The 27,095-nt window shown below is 44.2% G+C and overlaps 1 protein-coding gene across 1 annotated transcript in view; it reads left to right on the top strand.

The window, feature by feature from the left end:
• Positions 1 to 27,095, top strand: part of LOC126199703 (carboxylesterase 4A-like) — a 61,105-nt gene that overhangs the window by 23,944 nt on the left and 10,066 nt on the right. Inside the window, exons 2-3 of the mRNA XM_049936630.1 lie at positions 2,771 to 2,996; positions 25,612 to 25,937. Of these exons, the coding sequence (XP_049792587.1) occupies positions 2,771 to 2,996; positions 25,612 to 25,937 (552 nt within the window). The remainder of the gene's footprint in view (positions 1 to 2,770; positions 2,997 to 25,611; positions 25,938 to 27,095) is intronic.

The following is a 27,095-nucleotide window of genomic DNA, read 5'->3' on the forward strand; positions in this document are numbered from 1 at the left end:
AGTTCCAGTAAAAATGGTATTGGACAACAGAAATCGTTTTGTGTTCTACGTTTTGCGCGGTGCGCGTCAGTAATAACTTTTCACCGTTGCTTTCGCACTAGGTATGGTGTGCATCCTCGTACAGCACAGAGCATCAGACGATGGCATGAACAATTGCGAGGAACGGGTTGTTTGTGTTAAGGCAAATCGCCGGGCCGTTCCCGAGTGTCTGACGCAAACGTCGAATTCATCCGCCACAGTTTCGCAAGGAGTCCGCAGAAATCCGTTCGCCGTGCAGCTCGAAAACTCAAAATACCCCCAATGTCCGTCCGGCGTGTGTTGTGTCGACGTTTACACATGAAACCGTACAAAATTCAGCTACTGCCAGCTCTTCGTGTGGGTGACAAACAAGAACGTGTGGAGTTCTGTAATTTCGTTCTTCGCAAGATGGAGGATGACAGTTTTCGTCCACGCTTAGTGTTTAATGATGGGGCAACATTCCATTTAAATGGAAAGATGAACCGTCAAAATGTGAGAATGTGGGGTACGGAACAACCACATGAAGTTGTACAACCTGAGAGGGACTCTCCAAAATTTAATGAGTTTTTTGCAGTTTCACGGGAAAAGGTGTGTGGTCCGTTTTTCTTTATCGAGAACACTGTTACAGGAAGCACATATCTCGCTGTGCTTGAAAACATTCTTTTCCCACAGTTGGAGACAGATTCGAACGACTTCATTTACCAGCAGGATTGGGCACTACCACCGAGAAGTGCGGGAAAATTTAAATCAAACGGTTACTGAACGATGGATCGGTCGCACTGGACCATATGATTCAGCCTACATTACTGGCCTGCAAGGCCATCAGACCTGACTGTGTGTGATTATTTCTTGTGGGGGTTTGTAGAAGACTCTGTTTATGTGCCTCCGTTGCGAACACAATGAATGAACTGAGACATAGCACAACATCAGCTATGTAAGCTGTAACTGAAGGCATGCTCGCTACAGCGTGGGAACAATTTGAATACCGCATTGACATATGCTGTGCATCTCAAGGGGGGGCATATTGAACACCTATGAAAAGATGTGAAAAAAAAAATTGAGTTTCCCGTCCATCAAAACACAAAAGTCATTGTATATGTTTGTGTTGTATCGGATGATTCTTTTTGATACATCCTGTATATTGTATTCGAACTTTGAATACGTTCAAGAATCCTCCAGCAACCCCAATGTGCGGAGTATCCCTTTGCTGCGCTAAGCACCTTCACCCAGATGACAATGGTCTTCTTATTTAGATGGGGAAGCTGCTGACCTACACTACTGGCCATTAAATTTGCTACACCACGAAGATGACGTGCTACAGACGCGAAATTTAACCGACTGGAAGAAGATGCTGTGATATGCAAATGATTAGCTTTTCAGAGCATTCACACAAGGTTGGCGCCGGTGGCGACACCCACAACGTGCTGATATGAGGAAAGTTTCCAACCGATTTCTCATACACAAACAGCACTTTACTGGCGTTGCCTGGAGAAACGTTGTTGTGATACCTAGTGTAAGGATGAGAAATGCGTACCATCACGTTTCCGACTTTGATAAAGGTCGGATTGTAGCCTATCGAGATTGCGGTTTATCGTATCGCGACATTGCCGCTCGCGTTGGTCAAGATCCAATCACTGTTAGCAGAAAATGAAATCGATGGGTTCGGGAGGGTAATACGGAACGCCGTGCTGGATCTCAACGGCCTCGTATCACTAGCAGTCGAGATGACAGGCATCTTATCCGCATGGCTGTAACGGATCGTGCAGCCACGTCTCGATCCCTGAGTCAACAGATGGGGACGTTTGCAAGACAACAACCATCTGCACGAACAGTACGACGACGTTTGCAGCAGCATGGACTATCAGCTCGAGGATCATGGCTGCTGTTACCCTTGACGCTGCATCACAGACAGGAGCGCCTGCAATGGTTTAGTCAACGACGAACCTGGGTCCAAGAATGGCAAAACGTCATTTTTTCGGATGAATCCAGGTTCTGTTTACAGCATCATGATGGTCGCATTCGTTTTTGGCGACATAGCGGTGAACGCACATTGGAAGCGTGTGTTCGTCATCGCCATACTGGCGTATCACCCGGCGTGATGTTATGGGGTGCCATTGGTTACACGTCTCGGTCACCTCTTGTTCGCATTGACGGCACTTTGAACAGTGGACGTTACATTTCAGATGTGTTATGACCTGTGGCTCTACCCTTCGTCGATCCCTGGGAAACCTTACATTTCAGCAGGATAATGCACGACCGCATGTTGCAGGTCCTGTACGGGCCTCTCTGGATACAGAAAATGTTCGACTGCTGCCTTGGCCAGCACATTCTCCAGATCTCTCATCAATTGAAAACGTCTGGTCAATGGTGGCCGAGCAACTGGCTCGTCACAATACGCCAGTCACTACTCTCGATGAACTGTGGTATCGTGTTGAAGCTGCATGGGCAGCTGTACCTATACACGCCATCCAAGCTCTGTTTGACTCAATGCCCAGGCGTATCAAGGCCGTTATTACGGCCAGAGGTGGTTGTTCTGGGCACTGATTTCTCAAGATCTATGCACCCAAATTGCGTGAAAATGTAATCACATGCCAGTTCCTTTATAATATATTTGTCCAATGAATACCCGTTTATCATCTGCATTTCTACTTGGTGTATCAATTTTAATGGCCAGTAGTGTATTTCTATGTGATATTTTTCGGTGTCAGTGACATGGTAGCATTTCAACAGAGGGCGTGTTTCCGCTGTGCAGTTCGCGCCGCGGCGGGCGCCTGACTCTGAGTCGGAGGACTGCCTGTTCCTGAACGTGTTCGCGCCCGCGCCGGCTCCTGAGGATGAGGACGCGGAGCAGAAACCGCGCGCCGTGCTCGTGTGGCTGCCCGGCGAGGGCCTCGGGATGGCCGACGCGTCGCGCTACGACGCCACGCTGCTCGCCGACAGGGCAGGCATCGTCGTCGTCACCGTCAACTACCGAGTGGGTGAGTACCGCGCACAACGGGAGCGGCCCAGAATTCGGCTCGCGAGTCGTGCCCTGGGAGTGCTATTCCCTATCGCTCGGACCGACGCGGTGCGGTAGGTTAGCCTCAGTAATGACGTGATTTTCGGTTCGTTAGCCTTGCGGCGGCGCGGTTCCTTCCGTCCCTTTGTAGCGAACCTGCACCTACCTGTTAACATTGTCTCGGCAGATCATCAGTAGGGAACCCGAGCGAAACCTACCGTACTTCGACGTGAACCAGGCTGCAATTAAAGTCACTAATCTTCGTTTCGGGAGAAAGTTTTCACAAGAAATGAAAGGTTAGAAATTTTGTCCTTCATTAATATATTCTGAAAATTAGGTGAACAAGTATCACTGCCAAGCCCGTGCTAGTCTTAACACACTCACTCACAATCCCTTTCACTCACGTTAGCAAGTTTACGGAGTTGCATTTCCCGAAAACGTAATAGCTACAGAAATACGGATTGTTTTTTATTGATAATGCTCGCCAAATATTAAGTCTGTCGGTACCTAATGCAGTCACAGTTTTAACCCACCGACCTGCTCAATACGCCACATGGAATTTGTCTTTTCTCGCCACAAAATTCCCTTAAAAATTCCGAAATTTCTACACACCCATCGGAATAATTATGCCGTCACTTTACAACACTTTTGATGTATGAAACACTGCTAGATCCGGCAACTTATCATTTCCATCGGAACTACTACTACACACATCCGAACTGTTTCATGGCTAGGCTCCGACTCCTCTCTAGAATACTCTGTCTTCTCTACCAGCAGAGAAAGGCGCGCGAAGAATATTGCTTTATAATTGGTCATTTTACTCAACAGCCAATAGAAAAACAACATTCTCCTACGTCAATCCGCGCTTTTCATCAATAACCAATCGCAAAATAGTAAACCTAACGACTGCAGTTTTTACCGTCGTTATCATCGAATATGCTGAAGTTTTGTCAATGCATAAAGTTATTTACTATTGTTATTTATACCTGAATTAACTTTCTCTTTACTATAAACTTACTTTACAAATCTAGTCTACAAAAATCCCCTTTGTCCACATCCATATTTCTTCGAAATGTTCCCACACTAAATCCCACCACATAACTCGTTAATTATCTTCATATTAACCTTAAACCACACTCACGCATCATTCATACTGCTAAAACACATTTATAACATTTTACATACACAAAAAGACATGATAACACTTTATGAAAATACTAGAACAGTTTATGAAAAACATTCTATTACTTTAGTACACTCTAGTGGGTACAATCGAAACTAAATCACAGTCCCCTATCCAATACTGTCCTCTATCGGCTGATACATAAACTACGTGCGCGTCCAGTCCCGCGTCACCATCTGTCACTATCCAACTCTGAGACATATCTCCCACTTGACCGCCTCCAAGGCAGGATCGGTATACGGCGCTACGCCTCAGCCTGAGTTGATATTCTGCTAGCTTCTGAGGCCTGTTTCCGATCTGTCCGCCCGCCGATTTTTCGAGATTTGTACCGATAATGTTTCGGTATGGTCACTCGCTCAGTTCGGTGCGATTAGTTTACAGCTAGAATTTGTTGTTTTAGAAATATTTAATGATTATGTTTTACTGGAGAATCACCAGGACGCATCCGAGTGCAAAGTGAGTATGTCGGAAATATGGTCTGTATTTTTGTTACTATGAATGATTATAACGTCAAAAGAGACATTTTAGGTCAATATTCTCACAACATACCTGGTATTGACAGTTTAAAAATCATTAAATTTCAAGATGTTAGCTCTGCTTACATATATTAGATGAGTGTTAGTCGAAATTACCAATGACTTTACGTACTTTTTCCTGCAATGGTTCAGTTAGTAATTATCAAAACGCGTTTACAACTTTAAACTGACAATAGAAAGGAATTTTGTGAAACCTGATAGAAAAACATTCCAAAATTTCACGCACTTATGGCTTACGCCCGCATTAAATTCAGCAGAAATAGAGGGTGCACTGCATGATGTTTGTTGTGGCCAAGTGGTTAAGGCAAGTGAAGGTTGTAGGTTCACGTCCCACAGCGTATAATTTTTGTTTTTCCTCTTCATCTTTATACCTCATTCCAAGACTTTGTTATTCATGAAAGTTAAATATTTTTCCTTATTTATATGTAAGAGCACGCTTTCTCAGTAATATCTTTAATTTCGTGATTCCTGTACGTTTAAAAAATTAAAGATGAAATTGGTACACATGAAATTTCTGTGCATGAAACACCCGCAGTGACACTTATATTTTTTTCTTGTCACAAATAATTCAATTTTTTTCCGAATACGTAGTGATGTCTGAGTGTATAGTTAGACAGGAATATAAGAGTGCAACTTAAATTACTCAGAATGAAAACGGCAACAATCATCTTTACACTCTTGCTTGTCAGAAGTATTTATCTGTGATTGCATCCTTATCAACAATATACTGAGATGAAAGACCTCCATAATACTTTTAGACTATGCCACCACACATGAAACATTTTTATTCATCAAATGCATGTTATAAACTTCCAAGAACTTCAGTAGCTGCATTCGCCACACGCTTTCGAAAAGACGTCTTTTTAAATTTTGTTTTGAATACCCAAATCGTTGATGGATCGTATTGGGAAGTAGGCTATTGCATTATTTGGACCTCTAGGACCGAGTTACAACCATATTTTTATGCATCTTCTTATTCTTTGATACTCTCTGGAAGAATTTGTCATATGTTTTTATAGATGAACTGTTCAATGTGATACTACAGACCATTCATAATTCATTTTTGGGGGAAATGTAAAATCCAAAACAAGATGTCAATTTGAATGAGAGTAGAATGACATAATATGACAATTTCCAGAACACAATCAGATACCCTATCGTCATTATGCACATATAGAAAGACGTGGTCAGAGAAATTTGGGTTATACTATGTACTTTAAACACACTGTTAGGTACTATGAGGAATAGCGTGCCTGTGTTGGCAGTTCGTGGCGCTGTGCGCACTGCAGTATGCGTGTGCAGACTTGCAGTTGCTCGCTTTTGATTGGTTGTTGCGAGGAGAACTGACAACAACGCCTCATTTTGGTAGAACTGTGTGGCATCGCTTCCAAAATCCTTACGGAATAACGTGCAGGCTGCTCAGTGTGCTCGCCTACCGAACCGATCAGCAGAGTGGCTGAAAGATGCAGAACAGGGCCCCTGGGAGAAATGCCATAGCGCTTAGCCTCGCTTCACACTTCCCCCACCAACACACCACGCTGAGCACGACGAGGGGGAAGAGGCAAAACTGCAAATGACAGTGTAGTCGCATTGCATACCGCTTGGTTTTATATTTCACATTCGCCAGCAACGTAAATCACAAAAGAAACCAATTTTTGCTATTATTTGTAGCTGTGAGGATGGGTCATGAGTCATACTTGGCTAGCTCACAGACCTCCACTGGCAGGGGGCCTGGGGTCGACTCACGCCCACAACCGTGTGGCATTGTACCTACGGACGACGCGGCTCGCATGGACCGCGGCCAGCAGCTTGACGGGGACGCTGCTACAGATCGCCGCGCCGCGAGATCTTCGTCCACCGGTCGCCGTGGGCCACATAGCTCCGTCTCTTGCCCACATCCGCGATTTCCTGGTCGAGCTGAGTTACACGACCGAGGATGTACCGGCGACGAGGACGCCGGGCACGAGAGATTACTACCGCATCTATGAGGCACGACAACCCCGTAACAACGTCCAACAACAACATCCAACCATCCGTTGGACCAGGGTGTGGCGAGCCGTCCACACCCCATACCTGCCCACGTGCGCTCGTTCCCAGTGGTATGTGGTGGTGAACGGCAAATTAGCCACACGCAAGCGCCTCCATTCCATCCATCTCACCGACGACCCTTTGTGTCCGCACTGTGCCGTCTTCCATTCGGATGCACACTGCCTGACATGTGCTGTGACAGGCAGATGCGGGGATCTTATACAACGTATGCTGGCGCTCCTGTTGCAACGACAACCAGAGTCTGTCACGCCAGGCGAACTCCTACACCCAGATATCGTTTACTTTCCCACTACAAGAACGAACGCCAACTGGCTGAAGAGCATGGCGCTGTATTACATTTTGCAAGCCGCTCTGGACTTGTGGGTCCACCTGACAACGATTCATGATGCGTTCCACCACTTGCATTGTACCGCACACGACTATCAAACTATTTAGGCGCATTATTCGAGGATCCTCCTGCCCATTGGGGCGTTCCGAGTACTAGAAGGCACACTTAAAAATGATTCACGGTACACGATTGATCGTCAGAGCAAACGGTTTAGAGGGAGTCTCCCTTACATTAATTACGCGGAGACGACTCAGAAGCTTCTGGTAGCGGTAGCAGGATCCCCTTATATAAATAAAACTAAATAAATACATGGGAAATGTAATAAATAAGTGAGTTGTAGACGCTTGTGAGAAGCGACACTTGTGAGAAACTGGAATGTTGCGACACTTGTGAGAAATCCGGGATGCTGAGGGATCGGCACAGGGTGTGTCGCAAATGCTGCGCCACTACCTGCTCGGCCACTACCTGCTGCCGCTTGGTGTGACTGAGCGCTCGGCTTGTGCCGGCCTGGGCAGCTGCCGAGGGACATTCATACTCCACCAGTGCAGACAGGTTACATTCTTTCAGAATGGTTTTGGGCAAGGAGGAGTGGCCTTAGTCAGATTAGAAATCGGAGTTGATTTTGCCCCCACGATATCATGTCAACCATTGGTTGCAGCACAGGCATGAGTAAGACCTTTTTCATTGGAATTCTTGTTCTCATGAATCTTACATAGGGCATAATTTTCGCTCAACCTCATACTTAACGATGTATTTTACAGAAACTATAGAAACCGAAAATGTTTTCAATCTTTCAACCCCTCACCCAAGATTTGATATGATAGGAGTGGCAACCCTTTACCATATATTAAAAGGAGCCAACTAAAAAATTTGGTTCTCGGTAGAAACTATTTCTTTAGTTATTTCGAAATAAACCTCAATTTTTCCCTACCACGCAGGGAAGTGTACTGAGGTCTAATTTGAGACCGGCTATCAATTAGCGTTAAGGAATGCAATTTATGTATTGAAACAAGATGTGTTCATCGTCCACTCAAACAGCCACTGTTTCTAAAATTCTCTACACAAAATTGCTGGTTGTGATTGTTAGAAAAGCTATGACTCTTCAGACTTCATTAGTAAATCTTTTACAATTTGCAAGAGACATTTAGCCCACTTTATGTCGTTTCCAGGGAACACCACGAGGAGGTAGTCTATCTTCGTCCCGCATTATATTTATTTACAATATTTACAGGATGATTATTTATTTACAATTTTTACAGTAGGGCTCTCGGCGTGAACTGAACTCCTTTTCAATATTTACAAGTGTTGCTGTAGCTTCAGCCATTTCCTTGTCATTGTAATTTCTGTGCATAAGCCACGCAAGTAAGAAATGATTTTATATTGCCGTCAACTTGGAGTCTTGTAAGGGTCTTAGAAACTATTTCATCTGTCTTAATTGAGGACTTCTTTCTTCTTTTCCCACCTAGATTTAAAACTACTCGGTGCCCATGATATTCTGCGTCTTCTCTGAGAATTTTTACTAAGGAGTAAAAATTTGGATGAACCTTCGAAATGAATGTATTTATCCTCAGATTCCATCCTTCTGAAACATTGTTGGTGCGGTGACGCCTTCCTGCGCAGTTCCATATATCTCTTGCCATGTCTCCATTATCCAGCCATTGTTCAACAAAATAGTCGTAAAAATCCTGCAGTTTTTCATTATCTGGCGTGCTCTTCTGAATGCATAGCCCACCCATCATCTAACATGTCCAGGGGAATGTGAGCCAAAGCGGAACACAATCTTATGTGAAAACGAATTTCTTCGTTTTCCTTGTAGGCAGCAACAAGGCCGCAATTCTGCACTTGCCTCCACAAGCACTGATTGAAATGGTAGTTGCAGCCATTAATCTTTGCATCAGGAAACAAATGTGTTACTGATTGGACGATTGCAGCTTCAAAATCCATCATGATAGCTGTAGGATTCCATCCAGGTACGTTGCTCTCGACAGCTGTGAAAAAGCGATCGTACGTTTCTCGCTTTTTATTGGGTAGCAAGGCGTACACGGCTGCAACTGTGTTTGTTTCCTCCTCAGAACTAGAAATATCGGCATGAACAATAAATAACTGTCCAAACTGCTTGCTGGAGCTTTTGAACGTTCCATCGACAAAGAACGAATTGTAGTCTGTTAAACAGGATTTTCCCCTTTCGCTGGCGAACACCAATATCCTATCATTTGGTCCTCTGTCGTCATCTGCAAGTAAAAATTTGCTCTCATCATTCATTAGCAAATGATGTCCTTGCAGAAATATTCCTGCAGCATCGGTCGGATCTTGTGTAGATCCCATGCTTTTTGCCTGATGCGTTGCAGCGATCGTTGTGCCCTCCTGTGTGACGGCAGGGATGTGGCGATGCAGTGCTGAACTGCAATGTGCTACCTGTTTGGTGTCCCTGTAGACTAGAGATGGGGGATCCGCTCTTGAACTAATTCATAGAGTTCAATCTTTCAAAGGAGTGAACAATCAGTGATTCAGAAAAAAAGAACGGTAGCTCCAAACGTTTCCCTCACGGCAGAGAGAGAGAGACGGAGCATATCAGCGGCGCCTCTGCTGGTCAGAGCACAGTGCACGCCACACAACACAGCCAGCGCCGGCCTCTGCCCTGCTTCTACCTTGGCTGCCTGCATTGTGCAGTGCCCCATTGGATTTTGTGTTTCACATATGCCGTGCCGTCTCTGTGCGTCGTCTGCCGCAGCTTAACTTCGCATCGCACTCTGTCGGCGATCGTTTCAGTCGCACATCCTGCCCTCTGGGCAGTTGATGCGAGCAACAGGACAGAGAGCCACCTAGCGGATAACATAGGAACTACTTGCAACAACCTGCTCGCAAGGGAACGGACGATTTGGCTCGGAGCGGGTGAGCTCACCGCTCCCCCCCACCCTCGGAACTCGCCCGCTCAACGCTCGCCCCACCGTCTCGACTCTAGCCAGAGCGTCGAGCAAAGCGACTCAGGTGTCACACTGGTCTCTGCGGTCTCAGCTCACAGTAATACAGCTCGCGGCTCGACCTGCTCGACTCAGCGCCTCTGCATCGGAGTTCGTCTCTACTGGATATTGTTCTTCGTAGTAATACCGCTATGTATATTACATTATTATGTTATGTATACATCAATTGTTTTTATTTTATTTTTATTTGTTTAAACTGATTAGATTAGGTTCCTGATGACTCCTCTTACTATAGGATTTTTATTATGGACACTCGAATTTACGCTTTAATTACGAGCGAACCGATAAACGTATCGCAAAATGTGATACACCAATATTTTCCTTGTTTTATTCTGCGTAAGGCTACATGCAGCACTTTCGTTTTACAGTCAAATTTATATATTTTTTTCTTATTCTGGTACGGATTTTGCGATTTTAGGCGTCTTCAGAAGGAAACGTTCACTTTAAAAATATATGGCTTGCGATGTATTTGTATGAGGTTAGTGAAATTTTAATACATTATAGCCAAATATATTGTTAATGTAAATCTCAAGTTACAACATTTTCCGATAACCCAAAAATCCACGATAGTGCAAAATAAATCAATAATCAAAAACTTTGTCATATCGTGGAAATTTCAATAAACAATACAAAATTCTTACTCATTATCTGTGTTACTTCAAAATAGGATCAAATAAGATCAAAATACAGGTATAGTACTGGAATAAACCAAGTTTAAAGGGCAATGTGCCTTCCATTTATTTTCTATTGTAAATGAGTGGTGAGTCATGAAAAAGAGCTAATTCATTTCAAGGAGTGAACAGTTCTGATCCAATCTCTGAAAAGAACAGTTTTGCCCATCTCTACTGTAGACCGCCAGCTACTTGTTCGGCCGTCTCCTCACAACTGTCGCTCCTCACAAGTGTCGCAACCCCAAGTAAGTGAATTTGATCCAGTGAAGTTCTCTAGATCCTATCGAACCCCTTTCCTTTCCTTGGCGCTGGGAGGGTGGGAACGGGACATTGAGGTGAGGCCTCGGAAGACAACCCCTGCCCTCTTTGCTCCCGACCCTTCTCTCAAGCTCTTATGGAAAAAAAGTCGGTAGAGCACTTGCCCACGAAAGGCAAAGTCCTCGAGTTCGAGTTTCGGTCCGGCACACAGTTTTAATCTGCTGGGGAGTTTCATATCAGTGCACACTCTGCTAAAGAGTGAAAATTTTGTTCTGGATTGTTTAATTATTTTTGACACGCTGAAGACATAACAATATTTTTATCTGATACAGTGTGTCGGCATACTGACATTTTCACTCTCAGGTTGCCACTTAATCGTGACTTATTTAGTTTCATAACGGAGAAAAGGTCTTTCATACACATATCTTGATCAAAATATTGTAGCACATTTGCAACCTTACTGTGCAGATGTGAAAACTGAAGAAAGCAACTTAGATGACCTGGACAGTTTCAACGTAAAATGATTTGTCTTTAAAACGGGAATTACACTGCAGATTAGCCAGTTATATCTGCACATGCAGAGGGGTGCTGTCACCCGAAACAGTCTCAAAAACAGCTCGAAAACAAATGTAAGATTGGCAGAGTCCTCAACAGGTTTAGAAAACTACCATTGTAATTATTTTAAGGACAGTTATTTTAGGGAACTGGAATGCGTTTGTCAGAATATGTCCATTCTGTGACACGATTTTCTGTTTAAGTGGATTCGCTTCAAATCAGAAAGAAGTTGTTTCTCACCTTGCAGTGTCTTACTGTGGGCAGTATGCAGAAAAGTTCACATAAAATGCGAGGTCTGCAATCCATTCTGGATGTTCTAATTTTCGTTCCTGCACGCCTTTTTCCTTCATAAATTCAACAACAGCGAGTTTTAAATCGAAAAATCGTTCCAGAGATAGCCCTTGATTTAACCAACGTACTTTACCGTAATACATAAATTCTTTATATGCTTCGTTGAATCCCATCAAAAACTGTTGCAAGTGACATTGGAATAATGCGCGCTACTTCAGAAATTTTACTATTTGTACTACCAATTTGTTCACAAGCTGCACGCCTGCCAATTTAGCACAAAGAGCTTCTTCATGTATAGGACAATGAATCTCGTCTGTCAACTGTTGTACTTTTTCATTTTAATTGTCAATAAAATCTTTAAACTCCTTGTGCATGGTATTTTAATGTTGTTTCATAGCAAATTTGCATTCCCCATTGCTCACGCAGCTGGAAAATGTATGTTGAGAATTTTCATCCCGCTCTTCCGTCATTCTCATTCAATTTTCAAAGGCTTGCGACGATACATCGCCAGAGGGCCTCTTTTTGTACAAACACACATTAGACCTGTGAACTTCCTTCACGCCACGAACAAATAGGGAAAGATAAACAGCGATGACGTCACAGTTCTGCCGAACTGAAAAGAGTTGTGCCGACCGGAAAACATCACCCGCAGCACTAAATGAAATTATATAGATTGAAGGTAGAGGGGGAGAATGGAAAGGAAAGAAACTGTTGATGTCAGCTGCACGGGGACTTCAAACGGAATCAGCGGCGACGAGTGAAAAGGTGTGCCTCTCCTCTCTCTCTCTCTCTCTCTCTCTCTCTCTCTCTCACCACCACTTCAGTTTACATAATATGTATCACAGCCGCGGATTCCGCGTATCTGTACTTTGGGACATGTCCTTCAGAATAGACACCACACAAAATAAAGGAAATAAGAGCTACTACCTCTATTGGCGTTCAAAGTGAACAACATTAGCAACAACACACTTCTGACATCGCTTGTAAACTGTCATCAAACGTTTGTTGTTGAATAGCTCGCGCCGCCGTGGTTGCGCGTCATTGGATATTCGCATCATCACAAAGAATGAGACCTGCTGCTACAGTACGATCCAGAGACCAAGCGACAATCAATGGCATCGTGTTTATCGTCCTCCCCGCCTCCCTAGCGTAGAAATCGGTAAGTGAAGAAGCCCTTGCTGTCGAAAAAGGCGATCAACATCGTCTTAAACTCGGATTTTGTCAGCGGACATTTCTTGGGAGGCGGGTTAGGTCGGTGAACGCCTTACCACTGACTATGGCTTGGTCTCCAGATCGTATTGGTAGCAGCGGCTCTCATCTCCTGTAATGATGTCAATACGCAACAGTTTGTGATCACAGTGCTTCGAGCGAGTCCACGAGAAGCGTTCGCGCACAGTTCTCAGCAGCTTCACAACCGATATCAGAAGCGTGTTATAACTGTGATGGTGATTGCTTTGAAGGCCAGTAGAGGTATTTTTTTTCTAACACTGATTTCTTTTGTTTTTTGAGTCAATTCACCAAACTTCACAGATGCTCCTTGTGTATTACCGAGGTGCTTACCCGTTTCGTAGTTCATGATTCACGATACTAGTTGCAGGTTGCCTATTAATGCCTTCCTGGGACAAAAAAAATTTCACTTTCAGTGTTCCATATACATACTGACCGATTTTATAAATTTAAAATACTACAATTATCTGCTGCTTAAGATTTATAATCTTACATAAAGAGTTTCACACAATAAGAGAAGTGTAGAAGATAGAAGCTGCGTGTTTGTCTTGAGGCAGTGTAGTTCATTACGCGCAAATTTGTTTGTTTTATTTCATTTTTTAATTGATTGAATAATTTTTTTGAGTCGTCATTCTTACTGACTGGTTCGATGCTACCCGCCACGAATGTCTCCCCTGCGCCAACATCTTCATCTCATAGTTGTACTTGCAACCTACTTCCTCAATTATTTGCTGGATGTATTCCAACTTCTTTGTTCCCCTACAGTTTTTACCCTCTACCATTCCTTGTAGTACCGTGGACCTAACATCCTGTCGCTTCTTCATGCCAGTGTTGTCCATATGTTCCTATCTTCGCCGATTCTGCGGAGAACGTCCTCATTCTTTAACTTATCATTCCACCTGATTTTCAACATTCTTTTGTGGCACCACACCTCAAACACTGCTTCGATTCTTCTCTTTTCCGTTTTTCCCACTATCCATGATGGGATACCATACAATGCTATGCTCCAAAAGTACATTCTCAGAAATTTCTTCCTCAGATTAGGGTAGCAGACTTTTCTTGGTCAGGAAAGCCCTTTCTGCCTGTGCTAATCTTCTTTTTCTGTCCTCCTTGCCTCGTCCGTCATTGGTTATTTCGCTTGCAAGGTAGCAGAATTCCTTAATTTCCTCTACTTAGTGATCACCAGTTTTGTTATTAAGTTTTTCGCTATTCTCATTTCTGCTGCTTCTAATTACTTTTGTCTCTTTTCGGTTTACACTCATGCAATTTCTGTACTCATTAGACTGCTCATTCCATTCAACGCATCCTGTAATTCTTCTTCACCTACACTGAGGATAGCAATGTCATCACTGAATCTTATCATTCATACCCTTTCACCCTATTCTCCATCCCAATCTCGAACTTTCCTTTTATTTCCGCCATTGCTTCTTCGACGTTGTGGAATGAACAGTATGCATGAAATACTGCATCCCTGTCTTATACCCTTTTTAATCCCAGCATTATGTTTGTTTTTCTCAGAATTTCGAACATCTTGGACCATTTCATATTGTCAAACGCTTTATCAAGTTCGACAAATCCTACGAATCTTTCTTGTTTACTTCCATTATCAAGCGCAACTTCAGAACTGCCTCTCCCGTGCCTTTATCTTTCCTAAAGCCAAACTGACCGTCAACTAAAAATCCTAAGTTTTCTTTCTCATTATTCTTATTTTCTTGAATGCATGGACTATTAAGCTGATCAAGCGAAAGTTCTCGCCCCTATCTGCCCTTGCTATCTTCGAAATGGCGTGCATGATATTTTTCCGAAAGTCTGATGGTACATCGCCTATCTCATAGATTCTCCACACCAACTTGAATAGTCATTTCGTTGCCATTTCCCCCAACGATTTTAGAAATTCTGATACAGTGTTACCTATCCCTTCTGTCTTATTTCATCTCAAGCTTTCCAGAGCTCTTCTAAATTCGGACTCTAATACTGGATCCCCTATGACGTCCTTATTGACTCCAATTTCTTCTTCTATTGAGTCACCATGGAGGTTCTCTCCCTCATAGAGGCCCTGACCTACTTTTTCCACCTATCCGCTCTCTCCTCTGCATTTCACAGCGGAACTCCCGTTGCACTCTTAATGTTGTCACCTTCGTTTTTAAATTCACGGAAGATTGTTGGACTTTTCTATATGCTGAGCCTGTCCTGAAGACGATCATTTCTTTTCCGATTTCTTCGCGTTTTTCTTGCAGTTTTAGCTGCCATGCAAATCCTATTTATTTCATTCGCAAGTGATTTATATGACAGTATTCATGTCTTTCCCCAAACGTTTTTGTGATTCCTTTTCTCGTCGATCACTTGAAGTATTTTTTCTGTTACCGGAGGTTTGTTCGGAGTTACCTTTCTTGTACCTATGTGTGACTATCCTGTTTCTGTGATTGCCCATTTTAGAGATGTCCACTCCTCTTCAAGTGAATTGCCTGCGGGGTTTTTCCTTATCGCAGTATCCACATCCCAACAGAACTTCAACCTTGTCTCATCCTTCCTCAGTACTTCAGCATCCCACTTCCTTCCATACTGATTCTTTCCGACGATTCTCTTAAATTTCATTATACTCATCATCACTCTAAATTGTGATCTGAGTCTATATCTGCACCTAGGTACGCCTTACAACCCAATATCTGATTTCGTAATCTAACCATGATGTAATCCAGATGTAGCCTACCCCTTTCTCCCGGTATTTTCCAAATATACCCCGTTCTCTTGTGATTCTTGAACAGAGTATTCGCTATTACCACCCGAAATTTATTGCTGAAATCGGTTAATCTTTGCCCTCTCTCATTCACACTGGCAAGACCATATTAATCCGTAACATTCCCCTGTACTCATTCAGCTACAACCGCGTTCCGGTCTCCCTTGATTGTCAGACTTTTATCTTCCTTTACAAACTGAATTACCCATTGAATATCCTTATATACGTTCTCCACCTCTTCAGCTTCTACTTATGACGTTGGCATGTACACCTGAACTAACGTTCTCGGCGTTGATTTGCTGTCGAATCTGATGGTAACAACCCTATTACTAAACTGTTCGCAGTAGCTCACTTTCTGCCCTACTTTCCTATTCATAACGAATTGTACGCCGGCCGGTGTGGCCGAGCGGTTCTAGACACTCCAGTCTGGAACCGCGCGACCGCTATGGTCGCAGGTTCGAATCCTGCCACGGGCATGGATGTGTGTGATGTCCTTAGGTTAGTTAGGTTTAAGTAGTTCTAAGTTCTAGGTGACTACTGACCTCCGATGTTAAGTCCCATAGTGCTCAGAGCCATTTGAACCATTTGAACGAATTGTACTACCATTGTACCATTTTCTGCTGCTGTTGATATTAGATCCATATTCGGCGGACCAGAAATCCTTATCTTCCTTCCATTTCATTTCGCTGACCCCCACGGGGTAGCCGCGTGGTCTTAGTCGTCTTGTCACGGTTCGCGCGGCTTCCCCCGTCGGAGGTTCGAGTCCTCACTCGGACATGGTTGTGTGTGTTCTCCTTAGCGTAAGCTAGTTCAAGTTAGATTAAATAATGTGTAAGCTTAGGGACCGATGACCTCAGCAGTTTGGTCCCGTAACACCTTACCACAAATTTCCAAATTTCCTTTGCAATTCCTTTTTCAGATTGTCTACCTTTCCTACATGTTCAAACTTCTGACATTCCATGTACCTACTCGTAGAATGTTATCCCGTCGTTGGTTATTCCATCTTTTTCTCGTGGTCAACTCCCTCTTGCAAGTCCTCTCTTGGGGTACTACCTGGAATCTTTTGCCAATGGAGAGGTATCATGACGCTTTCAATTGCCGGCCACAAATCCTGTGGATACACATTGTGTGTCTTAAATGCATTGGTTTCCATTTCTGCATCCTTATGCTGTTAATCATTGTTGATTTTTCCTGCTTTGGGTATAGTTACCCACCTCAAGGACAAGAGGTGCCCGGGACCTCTGTCCGCTCCTCCGCCATCTTTGCAAAGGCCGTTAGCAGAACGAGGGTGATTTATACTGGATTTCGGCCGCCATTGCTGATGATTTATATTCAAAATTTAAGAAAATTTCTCCGACTGTATTCCTTCAGATTAAACGTAATTTCAAACCTTTTATGAAATTTTTCTCGCTTACACGCACGAGGTCAAATATTTCACACATTACCCCATTTGTAAAGTAATCAGATGTATGAAGCTGTTTTATACAAGGGAGTTAAATTCTTTAAAAAATCGGGGTTTTCGTGGTTCGTTACTGAGCAACGAGTATTCGACGAGACTCGGAGTGCCATTCCATTACTACCCGAAACATTTCATTGCTTGAATGTTTGCTGGTAGAATCTAGTTTCACGCGAATCTTATTGGGGAAGTGGAGTCAAAATGATTTGTAATCCTCCAACATATTTATCGACTGCTATTCTGTTTCGTTGTCACGACGAATTTTACGTAAGGTGCGTGACTGATTCTTCGGAAAATGTGACATATTCCGGGGGAAAAGGAGCCAAATATTTGAGACGAGTAAGAATGTACTTGCCAGTAGTGCTCATTTCACTCTCAGCAACTGGATGATTCATTCTTTAATCAGACTGAGGTCGAAAAATAGAAGAGATTCGCTCCCCAGAGAGAGCGCTCTTACATCAGAATAACGTCGAATATCGCTCAACAAACTTCTGTTAAATTAATTAGAAAATCCTGTAATCTTTAGCGTAAACTGAAGAAGTTTGATGAACCTCATTCTCCCTGCATGCGTGTTCAGTGCCTTAAAGAATGCGTCATTTCGCTGAGTTCTGTTTTCAGTCGTCTTTCACCATAGCGGTACACTTTCGCAATAAAATACACTGGTTTGCAAAACTTAAAGGAGGAAAGTAACTTTCGCATGATTTGCCACTGACAAGTTACACAACCCGATGAAACTTGGACCACACGTAGAAAAACCTGCTGCAGTATAGTACAGAAGGGGACTGAAGGAAATAAGCAACGAGACGAACAGAAACAACACTTGTCCTCAAAGACAATAATTACACTGAAGTCAAATTCAAAAATGGCTCTGAGCACTATGGGACTTAACTTCTGAGGTCATCAGTCCCCTAGAACTTAGAACTAGTTAAACATAACTAACCTAAGGATATCACAAACATCCATGCCCGAGGCAGGATTGGAACCTGCGACCGTAGCGGTCGCGCGGCTCCAGACTGTAGGGCCTAGAGCCGCTCGGCCACTCTAGCCGGCACACTGAAGTCACCGCCATTTATGATGATACACTAGACATTACAGAAGGTGGGCCATGGTTCTTAATAGGATACGGGATTACCTCGGACAGCAATGCATACTCTGCAATGTGCTTACATGCTAGCCACCACGTTAGTGATAAATTCTTGTGGCACGGCGTTCCACCAATTAAACAGCACGGTTGACAACTGTTAAGCCGTCGTCACACGGACCGTGCTGTCGAACGTCAACGTCGAGCGTGCCAAGTTCAACGTGCTGCTGAACGCTCAGGAACGATGCTACTCTTGCATACGGTACGTGGGCCCCAACGTGGTGTTCAAAATGGTTCAAATGGCTCTGAGCACTATGGGACTTAACAGCTATGGTCATCAGTCCCCTAGAACTTAGAACTACTTAAACCTAACTAACTTAAGGACAGCACACAACACCCAGCCATCACGAGGCAGAGAAAATCCCTGACCCCGCCGGGAATCGAACCCGGGAACCCGGGCGTGGGAAGCGAGAACGCTACCGCACGACCACGAGATGCGGGCCCCAACGTGGTGTACACAATCGCAACGCACTCCAGCGGCAGTTGAGGGATGTTTCTAGTTCGTAAATCACACTGTTTACTCAACGGGCGCGCGTAAAATTCCCACTTTAGCTCTATTAAAACCGCACATTCCCTCCGTCGCCCACGAAAATGAAAGTACCATGCCCAATCAATAAGAACACAGGCTTGTAAAAGTTCCATTACAAACAGTGCGGTACAAATTTGGAATACCTGTCTGCATAAGATAAACATTATTTTATCATTCCCACATTTTAGTAAAACCCTAAGGTCAGTCTTACTTGATCACTGTTCCTACCAAGTAGCAGAATCTTTGCAACATGTGAATTACGAAGCGTAAAAGAAAAAGGAGCAAAATATCTTTATACAAGTAGCGCAAGCTGTCCTGTAGATTAAGCCTATCGAACAGTCACCCCTCAAAAAATGGTTTACATAACATCAAATATTATAGTATGTACTTATATTAAACTACTAATAAAGTATCAGAACCTAATAAAAACTCGAATGTTAAGAAAAAAAATTGGAAGCATGAAGACGCGAACCACCGCCCCAACAAACAACTCCATACAGGACAGTGACACTACTCACTACGCAATTTTCTTCTTTTTCTTCTTTTTTCCATTGTGTTTGGTCGTTGCGGACGTCACTTGACATTCGTGCAGGTTCCTTTGATGATCCTTCCACTCAGTTTTTTAATTACAGAGGCCAACCAGCTCTCTGACCGAATACGCTGAGCTACCATGCCGTCGTTCAAACAGCCTACTCCCATAACATGCAACTTAAAATAATTCGTTTCCTTTAATTTACGTCTGTGGTTTTTATGAGACGGATCTGATGATGGTCATTAAAGACCGAAACCGGTAATCTGTTAAACAGAAAATATTGTGACCATAGACGTAAATTAAAGGAAACTTATTACATATACCGGTCTGTGATTTTTCGCGACGATGTCGCAGCCTGTTAAAATAATTCTTTAGCCACGAGTATGATGTTTCTCATTATTTTATTGGAACGAATCACACAGTTAACAACGGGTTTTCCAGTGATTCTCAATTTGCTGGTGCTCAGAAACGGCACATATACATATAGGCTTGAAATGAATGCCAATATGGCGCCTCACAACTCTGTACTGAAGGGAGACGGCGTGCGTGTGACGTACGTGGCGTGGTGCCATCTCATTGGTCGACGCTCAGAATATCTGACATGCCAGATATTGCTCTGCACGTTCGGAAAGACTCCCGAACGTGCTATTCCACGCTTTGACGTCAGAAACTCGGCAACCTCAACGTTTGGATGCTCTGTCCGTGTGCCGACGGCTTTAGATGGTCGTTGGTCACGTGGGCATACTGCGTTACTTCTCACCAACGCATCCGCTAACTTCTCAATGGGATTTAAATCAGGGTTCTGGACAATCCAGAAAATATCCTCTCTTTTCAAGAGCTGGGGCAACGGCCTTGCCGCAGTGGATACAGCGGTTCCCGTGAGGTCACCGCAGTGCTGTTGGGCGTGGCCGGCACTTGGATGGGTGACCATCCAGCCGCCATGCGCTGTTGCCATGTTTCAGGGTGCACTCAGCCTCGTGATGCCAATTGAGGAGCTACTCGACCGAATAGTAGCGGCTTCGGACAAGAATACCATCATAACGACCGGGAGAACGGTTTGCTGACCCCATGCCCCTCCTATCTGCATCCTCCACTGAGGATGACACGGCGGTCGGATGGTCCCGGTAGGCCACTCGTGGCCTGACGACGGAGTGCTTCCAAGAGCTGCTTCACTTGCGCTGTTCGATGCGGTACCGCTTTGCCATCCATTAAAATGAAGTCAGTGCAGAAAGCATTTTGAAAAGACGCACATTGGGGAAAAGTACAGTGTCACGATAACGTCGATCGGTGAGTACACCGTGTTCAAACATTTGGAAGTCAGTGTGGCCACACAACATTATGCCTCCCGACACCATAAGATCAGGGCCACACAAATGATCGTGTTGGACAAGGTTCCTGGATTCATTACGTGTTTCCTCCTCTTGCCGTATGAGGGGTACGTCCAGAATTACAACTCAGACTGAACCTGCTCTCCTCCGTGTAGGCACGTGACCCCATTCCTTGTTGGTCCAGTCACTATGCTCTTTGGCACCGTCGCGTAAGGCGCCACTACTGTGCGGGTCTCCACAGAACACACCATACGAGACTTCGGGCAAAGAGTCCACCTCCGTACAATCGCCGTGGCACTGCGTAGGCCGAGATCCAGTGCCTTGCAGTTCTGTTATATGTGGCTGCATTTGCACTCGCTGTTTGATGAGGATCCGTTTCTGCTTGTTACACAGTTTAGGCCCAGCAGTCATCTGCTGCAGCTCACCGTGGTGGACCATCCCCACTCCTTTCGACAGTCGCGCCCGTGGTTCGGAGCGCTTCCCACGCACGTGAAACAGTGCTGTGAGCAGTACCCGACTCCTGGACTACACTCGTCACACTTCGTTCTTCTTCCACTTTCCCGATAACTCTACCCTGTGTGAAGTCATCCAAATGTTGTCTCCGGGACATGTTGTAATGAGGAACACCATCACAGTGCACCGTAACTGCTCAGTCATTGACACACATTGTCTTTTTCCATTATCTCGTGTTATGGGGCCAGCCCCATTTCGTGCTATACTCTGTCAGACCTCACTTCAACGAGTTGTGTATATGTCACATTACTTTACTTATCTCGGCCTTAGGTTTTCCCGAAAATGATCGTTTTGTTGGTCCAGGTAGTGTGCTGTGGGGAGGCATCGTATTGCACGAGCGTACTGACCTCCAAACCTTTGAACAGGTGCAGTTAACAGGCAACGTTATTGTGACGCTGTTCTTCTTCCCAATGTGCGTCTTGTCAGGGATGCATTCGTGTTTGTGGAAGACTGACTGCATTGAACAGCGAGGATGGAGGAGCTCTTGGTACGAGGGGACATTCGGCGAATAGCCTGCCCTCCCCCCCCCCCCCCTACTTAAATCCCATTGAGCACTTGTGGGATACGTTGGAGTGTCCACCTGCACCAAGATTCATCCAGCAGTTGTTGAACTGCGCTGGTGGAGGAAAGGGACGCCCTAGCAAACTTGAGGCCAGCATGGGAGCACGTTGGACAGCATGCGTTGGAGATCACACACCCTATGTAGATCCACGTCCCTCCTTCTGTAATGTCCAGGCAACCGTCATGAACTGCAGCTACTTCAGAGTAATTGTTGTCTTTGAATACAAGTGTCATATATATTCGTGTCATTGTGTATTTTTTTCTTTTACCTTGTGTTTTAAATCCTGCAAGAAATTGTCGTAACTACTGAAACATTCTTCTTAGTGTCGCGGGAATGTTACAGCTGTCAACACATCGACCTGCTCTGTTGCCGAACGTCTCTATTTTGCCATTGTTCCTCATCCTCTTCTATTCCTCTTCTCTCCGTCGCTTCTCGGATACCCCTTGGACACCCTTTTCATGGTCTTCCTCTTATTTTGCAGGACTATCTGAATTAGATTACACATTTATGGGATTGAGAAATAATTATGTACTTTTTTACTCTGATTTAAAAACGTGGTATATTAGGAAACTGATTTTCATCGTCACAGTCATATCCAGTTTTGGTTTAGGCCTTCTTGCCTGTTCCAACTTCAAGTGGATTGCAGGTGATCTTTCCATCTCTTCTTAGGACACCCAGCATTTATTTTCCCTTGACATGTATATTTGTATATTAATTTAGGTACTCATTCATCCAACATTTTCTGAATCTGTTTACGCCATTTCTTTCTGCACGTCTCTATTTTTTGAAGAATGCTTTAGACGCCCAGTTCATTCCCGATTTCGTTATTTTGTATCCAATGTACGAGTTTGTAACCAGCCAGTCTCCTTAGAAGACTCATCTCCTCTGCTTCAATTCTTCTCGTTCAACTGGCAGGTAGAGTCCAAGTCTGTGTCCCTTACATTAGTGCGGAACCGCCATCTCATTATAGAATTGTAGTACTGTCTCTTTCTTAGAATTTTTGGGGAGAGGACGATAAATAGTACTTGAAAACCGTTGGAGTTTTTGCAACGTGTTCTTGATCATTGGATGTAATATACACCGATGATCTAAAACATTATGGCCACCAGTTGCGTGTTGTTCCACTTTTCAAACACAATACATCAGAGATTCTGCTTGGCATCGATGCTGCAAGTCCTTGACAGGATTCCAGAAGTACGCGGCACCAGACGTCTATGCACAGGTCAAGCAGATCCCACAAATTACAGGTTGGTAGTTCATGGGCACGCAGCTGGCGCCCAGTAATGTTCGAGAGGGTACAGATCAGCACATTTGCTGGACAAGACATCAATGCCAGTTCACTATAATGACCCTCAAACCACTGTAGCACGATTCTTACCTCGCAGCACGAAGGGTTATCCTGCTGAAAGATGTTGTCGCCGTAGGGGGAGACTTCAAGCATGTAGTGGTGCAGGTGGTCCACAATAATGTTGTCATGATGCCTTCGATTATCACCAAAGTTACCATGCAAGCCCAAACCAGTGGGTCCCATAGCCTGATTCTGTCCAAACTGGCCTGCCTTTATGGTGCAGTGCATTTATGTTGCAGCCATTCGCCTGGATGACAGCCTGATCCATCCATTGACAAGGTCTAACAAGATTCATTCGAGAGGCAACACGTTTCTATCAATCCACAGTGAAAACTCAGTGACGCTGTGCCAATGTAGCCTTAACTGACGATGTTATTGTTCAACCATGTAGGGGTCGTGTGATGTGGAGCTCCATGTTCAACAGTGTGTTCCGGAACACTCGAGCCTTCAGCAGCATTGTACTCTGTCGTCAGATCTGCCACAGATCGCTGCCTATCTTGGATTACGCAGTGGGGAATCCTCGGACCTCTGCGTTTTGTGATGAGACGTGGTCCTCCAATACCATACGGCCTACTCGTTATTTCACCATCCTTCAACCACTTCCCATAGGTGACGAGCTTCTCCGTTTCAGAGATTCCCGTTTGCAGACGCAGCACCTCAACAATGTGCCCTTTGGCAAACCTGCTTGTATCAGTGGATTTCCGTATTTGCGGCCGGTATATTCACTATAATGGCCGGCCGGAGTGGCCGTGCGGTTCTAGGCGCTACAGTCTGGAACCGCGAGGCCGCTACGGTCGCACGTTCGAATCCTGCCTCGGGCATGGATGTGTGTGATGTCCTTAGGTTAATGTAGGTTAATTCTTACAGAGAAGAAAACAGCAACCAGCCACTATTAATTCTGCTATTTATTTAGGTAAATAGCACAGTTACCGGTTTCGAACTGGCAAGTTCATCATCAGACGGCTGTTCACATGATTTTCAAGATTTTCGATTTTTATTATACAGCGAAGTGTTTTTGGTGTGTTGTTGCCCTACGGTAGGAAAATAGTGTTAGAAGCGCCCTATGTAAAAATAATTAACCTCCAAACGATGAAATACAGCGTAAATAAATATGTGAGGTTAAGTGGTTATCGTACTTACGTCGAAAATTCCGCGCGATTTTGTTGCGAAGTTGCAGGATTGTATTTTTCGCATATTCCTAAATATATCCAGCACTTATGTAACTTGTATATCACCATATTGTGCAAAGCACCACACACACACACACACACACACACACACACACACACACACACACACACACACACACACACACCAAAAAGAATTTGCCACATGTGAATTTATCACAGAGATTACAGATTTACAAACTCAACGGTGTCAGAGACGTTCTCTCTCAGAGACATCACAATATGCAGGTTACTTTTATTTCACAGAATGACTGTTTTTAAAGAATGACATAACTTAATGAAAATTAAATCACAAAGATAAACCTTACATTATGAGCGTATAGTATTACAAATGAAGTTGACAGATGTAGCAACCAGCTTGTGTGAATGCTACTTATATGGTATTATGTAAATACTGTGCTATATACAAGGAGCAAAATAGAGGTGAGATAAAATGAATAATATGGCAGTAACAATTGCATTAACATCTATCTATGGTGCACTGAAATTTTGAATCAAGTATGGTAGCAGTGATTTTTTAAGAACCAAGGCAGCATTGCGAGTACATTAGAAGTATTTATATTACAAAGAATACCATATTCAGTGAGCATTAATTACAAATAAATTGGGAAAATGTGATGGGCAGTTGTATGAATGTTACTTATATGGTATTGTGTAAATACAGTGCAACAAACAGATGACAACATATACACGAGATACATGAATAATGTGACAGTAGTAACAATATAAATCTAGTATGTCATACCACTTTTATTTTTAAAACAATTTTACAGTTGCAGTAATGTGCGATTGGGCAGGCAGCTATATTCTTAGGTTAGTTAGGTTTACGTAGTTCTGAGTTCTAGGGGACTGATGACCTCAGAAGTTGAGTCCCGTGGTGCTCAGAGCCATTATTCCACTATAGTGACTGCCTGTTCGCCTCTCTTGCGCTTACATTTTTTCCTTACAACCTCGTGTGCCTGCAGCAACACAAGGAGGTATTCAACCTCGCAGTGGACAGTGGCCGTAATGTTGTGGCTCATCAGTGTATGGGCTGGAGTTACGATGAGAAGTACCAGTAGGAAATGGTTGCAATCGTATAAATTCATACATGAAAGACTGACGCAGGAAATAGATTTGTATGTAAATGACTTCCTTTACAAAATCCACGCGGCCGCCTGAAGCAGCAGGGTTCGGTCGGCAGGCGTGCTGGGCTTCCTGAGCACGGGCACCTCGGCGGCGGCGGGCAACTGGGGGGCGCTGGACGTGCTGGAGGCGCTGCGCTGGGTGCGCCGCAACGCCCCCGCGGTGGGCGGCGACCCCGCCAGGGTGACGCTGGCCGGCCGCGCCGAGGGGGCGGCGCTGGCGTCGCTGCTGCTGACGGCGCCCGCCGCCGGGGAACCCCCGCTGGCGCTGCGCTTCGTCCTGCAGAGCGGCGTCGCCTCCGCCTGGTACCACATCGACGCAGACCCCGCCAACGCCACCGCCGCGCTGGCCAGCAGCCTAGGCTGCTCCGGGACCGCCACCAAGGTAAACACGCGGCCTCGCTGCAATGACCGGCTCACTATTTCTCATTCTAGCCGGCTTACTACCTCAAACAGTAGACGACATTCCATTAGAACTACTGACGGCCTTGGGAGAGCCAGTCCTGACAAAACTCTACCATTTGGTGAGCAAGATCTATGAGACAGGCGAAATACCATTAGACCTCAAGAAGAATATAATAATTCCAATCCCAAAGAAAGGAGGTGTTGACAGATGAGAGAATTACCGAACTATCAGTTTAATAAGTCACAGCTGCAAAATACTAACGCGAATTCTTTACAGACGAATGGAAAAACTGGTAGAAGCCGACCTCAGCGAAGATCAGTTTGGATTACGTAGAGATATTGGAACGTGTGAGGCAATACTGACCTTACGACTTATCTTAGAAGGCAAACCTACGTTTCTAGCGTTTGTAGACTTAGAGAAAGCTTTTGACAATGTTGACTGGAATACTCTCTTTCAAATTCTAAAGGTGGCAGGGGTAAAATACAGGAAGCGAAAGGCTATTTACAATTTGTATAGAAACCAGATAGCAGTTATAAGAGTCGAGGGGTATGAAAGGGAAGCAGTGGTTGGGAAGGGAGTGAGACAGGGTTGTAGCCTCTCCCCGATGTTATTCAATCTGTATATTGAGCAAGCAGTAAAGGAAACAAAAGAAAAATTTGGAGTAAGTATTAAAATCCATGGAGGAGAAATAAAAACTTTGAGGTTCGCCAATGACATTGTAATTCTGTCAGAGACAGCAAAGGACTTGGAAGAGCAGTTGAACGGAATGGACAGTGTCTTGAAAGGAGGATATAAGATGAACATCAACAAAAGCAAAACGAGGATAATGGAATATAGTCAAATTAAGTCGGGTGATGCTGAGGGAATTAGATTAGGAAATGAGACACTTAAAGTAGTAAAGGAGTTTTGCTATTTGGGGAGCAAAATAACTGATGATGCTCAAAGTAGAGAAGATATAAAATGTAGACTGGCAATGGCAAGGAAAGCGTTTCTGAAGAAGAGAAATTTGTTAACATCGAGTATAAATGTGTCAGGAAGTCGTTTCTGAAAGTATTTGTATGGAGTGTAGCCATGTATGGAAGTGAAACATGGACGGTAAATAGTTTAGACAAGAAGAGAATAGAAGCTTTCGAAATG

Source organism: Schistocerca nitens, chromosome 8 (genome assembly GCF_023898315.1).
Source record: "Schistocerca nitens isolate TAMUIC-IGC-003100 chromosome 8, iqSchNite1.1, whole genome shotgun sequence".
Classification (NCBI taxonomy): domain Eukaryota; kingdom Metazoa; phylum Arthropoda; class Insecta; order Orthoptera; family Acrididae; genus Schistocerca; species Schistocerca nitens.